Source organism: Electrona antarctica (assembly GCF_951216825.1).
Source record: "Electrona antarctica genome assembly, chromosome: 19".
NCBI lineage: Eukaryota > Metazoa > Chordata > Actinopteri > Myctophiformes > Myctophidae > Electrona > Electrona antarctica.
Window position 1 is genome coordinate 13,453,297 of NC_136800.1, and position 7,129 is coordinate 13,460,425.

At 40.9% G+C, this 7,129-nt stretch overlaps 1 protein-coding gene across 2 annotated transcripts; it reads right to left on the reverse strand.

The window, feature by feature from the left end:
- Nucleotides 1–338: 338 nt before the first annotated feature.
- Nucleotides 339–6,364, reverse strand: LOC306943340 (uncharacterized protein). Of its 2 annotated transcripts, none has more exons than XM_079529605.1 (11): nucleotides 6,255–6,364; nucleotides 4,459–4,547; nucleotides 3,771–3,914; nucleotides 3,415–3,569; nucleotides 2,981–3,117; nucleotides 2,768–2,861; nucleotides 2,427–2,541; nucleotides 1,875–2,101; nucleotides 1,209–1,383; nucleotides 975–1,105; nucleotides 339–736 (listed from the first exon to the last, which is right to left on the reverse strand). In XM_079529605.1, exons 2-11 carry the CDS (start codon nucleotides 4,544–4,546, stop codon nucleotides 419–421), a joined length of 1,584 nt encoding a protein of 527 aa, XP_079385731.1. In that variant the 5' UTR covers nucleotide 4,547; nucleotides 6,255–6,364; the 3' UTR covers nucleotides 339–418. The 2 variants fall into 2 exon arrangements, with proteins under 2 accessions (XP_079385731.1, XP_079385732.1); XM_079529606.1 differs by lacking the exon at nucleotides 6,255–6,364 and adding an exon at nucleotides 5,079–5,790.
- Between the last annotated feature and the right edge of the window lie 765 nt (nucleotides 6,365–7,129).

The following is a 7,129-nucleotide window of genomic DNA, read 5'->3' on the forward strand; positions in this document are numbered from 1 at the left end:
CTCAGTATCAAATTAGTGCAGCATCAGAGCCCTCAAATAATATCTTCTCAGTATAGAGCGTCGCCCCCTACCATGGCCCAGGAAATGATTCTTCGTTCATTTTCCTCAAACATTTCAGAAAGTATTTATTTAAAGACGTTTACGCCGCGGACAAAGCCAACTCGAGTCGTGACAAATCATGACAACAAAAGGTTGTCTTTTTGTGTTGCTTTTCTTCTTTGCAATTTTTTGGTCCAAAATATTGTTTGAGTTGTCACGACTCGAGTTGGCTTTGTCCGCGGCGTAACAGTCTTTAAATAAATACTTTTTGAAATGTCTATGGGAAAAATGCATTGGGATTAATTTCCTGGGCCATGGTAGGGGGTGGGACTACGACGCTCTATAGCATCAGAGCCCTCAAAACATAAGCATCTCAAAGTCAGTGCAGCATCCGAGCCCTCATCTCTTTGACCCTGGGATTGACCTTGGTGGTTGCGGCATCAATCTGGTAAACAGTGGTTTGCACAAAGTTGTACACGTTGGCCAGGTCCCTGTTGTACGAGGCACTGAAGACGAAATGAGCTTTAAAAAGCTCATCGAAAGAGGCAATAGAATCTGGTGACTTACAAGGGATTGCGTGTTTGTCAATCACAACGAAGTATTTGTGTATCGCACTCTTCTGGGTCCCCACAGCAAGTAGATAGGGTTGAAGGCTCTCTGTGATGCTGTCCAGATGCCCCTCGACACTGGTCCCAGTCTGTGACGACAAGAGAACTTAATTAGTCTCGCTATTAATATTAGTCACGGTTTGCAAACAGTTTAGAGCCCAACTGTTATGGGATATCCAACAGAATCACTTATTGGCACAAAATGCAAGATGCTCAGCGATTTACAATAAGCAAAACCCAAAACATAATACTATCTAAATTGTCATTGAGGGTAGGCAAGTGCTACGTTAAGTGCTATGGGCTGGAGTCTGAAGAGGTGAGCCTTACCTTGATGAACTTCACCAGGTGGTCAATGGCCTGTCTGGCCGACAGCTTTCCGGGTCTCTTGTTTTTGCCTTGTGGTGAAGGTGGCATGAGGTGGATCATGAGCAAGATGGAGGACATCTCACTGTTCCATCCTGAGAATACAAGAAAAATAAAAATCCAATTTTTACTAAAATCGGTTTACATTTTGGTTTCAAAACCAATTCCCTCTTCCATATTCCTTTAATTCCAGCGTACCATTTTCCAGTTGTTCCGTTGTGGATTCAGCGTTATGAAGCAGATCTTGAAGGTCGGCTGTCTGGGTGAGGCCACGGCTTTCTTTCAGGACTTTCTGCATGTAGAAAGTAGGCCACTTCTCCAAGAACTTTGCAGAGATGTCATCACCAAACATCAGACTGAAATCCCTCTCTATCTGCAGATGGAATACAGACAACATGGTTGAAAAAAAAATATGAATAGATATATTAATAGGTGCACCCTATGACCAGGGATGTGATCTGTTTAAACCATTCAGGACAGGAACCCTTTGTGTTTTAAGCATTATGTTATACTTTAGCTAGTGAAAAATAGCAAATCTGCAAGCTCATAGCACATCACTGAGTGCCGCGCTACGAGCTTGTAGATCTGCTATTTCTTTTTTAATTGTGAAAATGTGGCACAAACCTTTGAATATATATTCTTTGAGAGTGTTTTTAATTCAAATCTTTGCTTCTGGGGAGGCCCTGGAACAACATATTTTCAAATGGGGGTCGGCAGCCAAATACACGACAGAATCATAGGTTTTTCAGAAAACTGATGTAGAGAAGCTATTTATTTACTTTTTAATCGGCTTCAGGTCTAAATGGGTTAGTTATTTTTCATTTCAGTTTTACTTTAAGGCAAGGCAGTTAAAGAGCCACATACCATTCCTGCGATGTCAAGAAATCTTGGAAAGGTGGTGAATATTTCAGAGGACTTCACTGGATCATGAACCATTGCTTGCCGATGGGTGAATGTCTGTTTCATCTTCTCCTTGATGATTGCTTCATCAGTTGTATGCTTCATCAGTGCGATGGCCTCACGACACTGGGTTTCTGTGGTTAGCTGGTTTTCCTCACTGAAGGGGGATCTGTCGCCAGCATCTGGACCACCTGTAACAGTGTTGAAACCACACATACTGCTGCAATACTTTCCAGTGATATTTACTATAAGGATGCATCTAGATGTTTGCCCACTGTCAGGACCCAAACTAGTGAAAACAAAACATCTAAAAACTCACAGCATGTCACGCCACGTTGAGCTTGTAGATCAGCTATTTTCACTACTTTATAAACACTTATCTTCTAATTTATGGAATTACTAAAATCACACCAGAGGGCCACTCTTGTTTATTTGCCACCACTGTAGCAAAAATGCACTGTGCACATTAAAAAGGAATTTAACCTGTGAATTCTAACTACAATCAAAATCACTTACCAGTCAGTGGCTGAATGTTTCTGGTTCTCTTTTGTCCATCTGATGCATCTTTTTGAAGTGTTTTAACTCTCCATGCCAGAAACCCACTCCCATCTACTGGATTGTAAAACTGCTCCTAACAAATAAAATAAGAAAGTGTTTAATTTTCTCCTTAAAACTAAACATGTCCTTCATGGAGAATTGCTAAAATCAAGGTCAAAAGGTCTGACATCTGCAGTGCTGAACTAGGAGAAAGCTCAGCATACAGAAATGTTAAATAATATTTTGTTGAAAACGCAGTCCTATTTTGAGCAATTTTAGAAGTGAGGAGTAAAGAGTTTAGACTTGTTTTATCTACTTACATAGCCCAAATTGCCCTGTGGGTCTGCCAGATAAGGGAACAATGCAGTGATGCCCTTTGCATATTCCTCTTTGATACGCCTTGAAGGACTCATCCTATAGTGCATGCACACACACACACACACACACACACACACGAGATCCAAACAAAAGTATATTTGTGCCGATGCCTTCTGCATATATTGGGTGCTTATGTTTATATGCAGTGAACATACCCATGTTCACTGGCCATGTTTGCCACTAGTATTTTCACCAGGTCACGTCTCCTAGGATCTGTAATGCTTTTGGTCCGAGCATACTCGTTCATGATCCTCTCCCCTCCTGGTTTGTCCTTCAGAATCCTTTCAATCATCTAAGTGGGAGGAGACAAATGAGGGGGGGGGGGGGGGGGGGGCACAGGGATAGACAGTAATATTTTTAAGCACTAGCGCAACAGGCCACCAAGGCCCTACATTCGGTGACCAAGTATAGTTACAGTGACAAAAATGTAAACCATGCTCCCATCCCGTGACTCAGTTGCTCAGCTGAGACAATATTTCCACCTCGCTCAGGTGGGTGTGGGGGCTAGAGAAACAGGCAACTGGCATGAGAGTGGCCACCCTTATCAGAATCACCATCTCAATTTCAAACAGTCATCTGCAAAGCTTACCTGAGCGAGACGAGTCTGGTCAGCTCTGTTGCTTTGGGCAGGACTCGGCTGCAAAATGATGGTGTCATCAGAGTCCCCTTCATTTTCTGCACTGGAGCTGAGAAAGGAGCTGCTGCAGCTGGCAATGGAGTGCCTTGGAGTGGGGCTCACTGAATCTAGCAGTCATGTTGACATAACAGGTGTGATAATAAGAACATGTGAGAGGGGATCGTTTGTGACAAGTGTAATGTAAAAAGATCACGTTGGATTAGGATGGATCCACACACAAAGCTAGTTCTTCCTCAGATGCTAAGTACAAAAATACATGACATTTTAGGTTAGCCAGGACTGTGTGGATTAATAAGTAAATAACTCACCTTCAAGATCTGGGCCTAAACGCACCTCAAGCACACCCAGGTCTGGTTTCTTTACAAGAAACTCAAACGCCTCCTCATCAACTTCCGTGTTCAAGTCATCATAGACTTTTAAATCTAAAATAGGAATTTCAAATTTCCTGGAAACTGAAGACATAACAAGATTGATCAGAATCAGACTTTGTCATTGTTACAGGTACAAGTACAACAAAATTGTGTTTGTGCTGAGAGTGCGCAGGCCGCAGCAACTTGGGTCACGCTGCCACATAAATCTGTTGTGCAATTTATTCGATTTTTATTAAAGGTCACGCATCTGTGTCACTTGAACCACTTTAACCATTATTTTAAAAATAGCTATTAAAAATATAGCTTTTCAAAATTAGCAGATATACAAGATCATAGCACACCACTGAGTGCTGTGCTGTGAGCTTGTAGACCTGCCATTTTAGAAAAATTTACATTTGTGCAAATCTTTGAATATATATATATATATATATTTTTTTTGAAAGCAAACATTTGTAACTCAAATCTTTCTCAAGGTCTCTGGAACAACATATTTATAGATGGGGGTCTGCAGTCAAAATACATATATATATATTTTTTTAAAGCACCATTAATATAGAAACATATGACTCCCAAAGGCCCTATGCTGTTGCATAGGGCATGCCATTGTGAAATTTGTTTCACTCACCAGTCTCCAAAAATGATTTGAAGGTCAGTTGCCCTTCGTAGCAAATGTACTTCTGTCGGTCTCTACACTTGACCCTTACAGCCTGCATCCTTTAAGACAAATAAATAATAAGAGTTACTATGATGATAGTGGTCTTCAACCCATTTCATATGAAGGCCCATTATTCTTTCAGCTTTTGAGCCCTGGACCACCATTTCATGAGATTTAGCCTCTCAGACCCAACCCATTGATCAAAAATAATTCTACATTCTCGAAATTATGATGTATACTTGTAAATTAAGTAATGCCGGTGTTTAACAATAATTGAACTCTTGCGTGTAAAATGAAACCTCAGGAGTTAAAGAAATATCTATATGGGTCCAGAGTTAAAGATCTATAAGGGTCCATTTGGTTTACCAACTCTCCATCATTTAGCTGGGGACCACCTGGAACCCCCTCAAGGACGACTGGTGGTCCCCGGACCACTGGTTGAAAACCACCGAGTAGTAAAAAACATCGAGTAGTGTTACAAATAGAAACCATTACAAAAAACATCTACAGGTCGGCTCGACACCAATTTGCATGTGCATCTAGCTAAATCCTGTTTGAAAGATGGGTAAAGTCTCTTTCAACTCACATACCTAACGTTATGGTGTTGATGACGCCGCGACAGCACACGTCTATTACGAATCCCCCCCACACCCCATCTCTGAGCTGCTATTGAAAGAATGCGTGTGGAACCAGTTTCATTTGAGTTCGCCTCGTACACTAACCATTCAACCAAGCTTTTGTTGTGCTAGCAAAGCATAGTGTCACTGTGCTACTGGTTAGGGTAATAGGGTGTGCGACCGTGAAAGGTCTGGGCGGAAACCAGTGAACCACTTTGGTTCCACATTAAGAGTCGATCCACAAACACAATAAAATATACATTTCAAATATAAAGTGCTTTACCCCTGAGCCACGGATGTTACAGTACTGCAAGGTCCCACACAAATATCCCTATCGTCCGTATTGTGCAATAAAAAACATTTTAATCCAATCGTTGGCCATTTCCTCATAGAGTTGTAATGTATCAGGGTGCAGTACACATCGGAACCGATAGGTTGACGTAGTTGAAATCATAGGGGAAACCCCGGAGAAAAATGCCCACCGATCGGATTAAAATGCTTTTTATAAGACAATACGGAATATACGAGTCATTCTGTGGGCCCAAACAGAATTGTAACATCCATGGGGTAAGCACTAAGCACTTTATATTTGAAATCTGAGCGTGTATGTAGATGTACGGCCGGGGAAATATGGAGAACAAGCAAAATCAAAATTACTCTGTTCAGAGTCAAACACACGTGTGTCTCGCCACTATCTCAGCAAAGTCTGCTATTGTAACATAATTGTTCCGTCTCCTGTACTATGTCTACTTGTCTTGTTGCATATTGTATCGATGTCAGTTTGTTTGGATAGTTTTATGACCAAGCATGCATGCTCACGGACTACAGAATGGAAATAAGCTTCTCGGCCCCTTCACATGAATGTGAAAACCGACATGTTTGTTAATGTGAACCGTCCCTCCCTGGTAAATACATTAATGAATAAACATGATATAGCAATACTGTTCATAATGTAATACTCGTGTTGCACCGACGTACATGCAGTTAATAAGTTAAGCTATTAATTAAAGGTTGTTTAATTAATAGCTTGCTGATAACGTAGCGTTAGCTATTTGCTAACATCCATGGCTAAGTAGCTGCAGCCAGCTGTAATGTTGCAAATCAGTTACAAACATTGCCGTTTACTAAGTAAAACAATAATAATCTTACCTGGTGTTTGATCCATCCACGTGAAGAAAAGTCTTCAATTAAATCCACTCCAATATCGCTGCCTACTGCTCTTAAGTTTATAGTACTAAAGTTTGTAATATATTGTGCGGGGGATCCGGAGAAGTGCCCACTGCCTACTAGAGCAAAATGGCGCCTTCAGGATTCAAAAACCTTGGCATAGTAGGCGTGGCCATGCTGTATTACTCCAATAGAAATTCTTCTGGAATTTTGCTCTCACTCTATTGGTCACAGGAGAAGAATATTCCTCCAAAGGAGTAGATATTACTATTTGAGAGGAAATTAATTACTCTATAATAATTACTCTGGGAAAAATACTCCAGAGATTTTCCTGTGCAAGGAGAACAATTCAAAAGAAGACGACAACAGCGCATTAATTACTGGATATATCAGCAGTAGAAACAAGAGAAGCTAAACAACCTAGACCCAGGCTAACAAAGGTGTTGTGTATATACATGAATGGTATTGATTAATAGATAAGCCCCTAGAAGCTTTTAAAGAGCCTTACAGAACCTAGCAAGTCCACACTTCTCTACTAATATGATAGAGCAATAAAAGGCAATCAATCAGCACTATTTCCTTGTTCTTTGTTTTGCAGAGAGACTGGATCCTTGCCACTTGCCGTTTATATAAATACAGATTCCCTGCAAAAGGCACATAAAAAGACAAAATAACTGAACCAGCTCGGCTGTGTTGTATTTTATCTTAATGAGCCGCCTTGTTCTGAAAGACATTTCTGTTGAATAAACTTGTACTGTGGGTGGCTACACTGTGCGGAAATTGTTCCCAGACATAAATCTCATCTAGTAACTAGCGCCTTACGAGGGGGAAAACCCTCCGTGTTTAAGTCTTGTTCT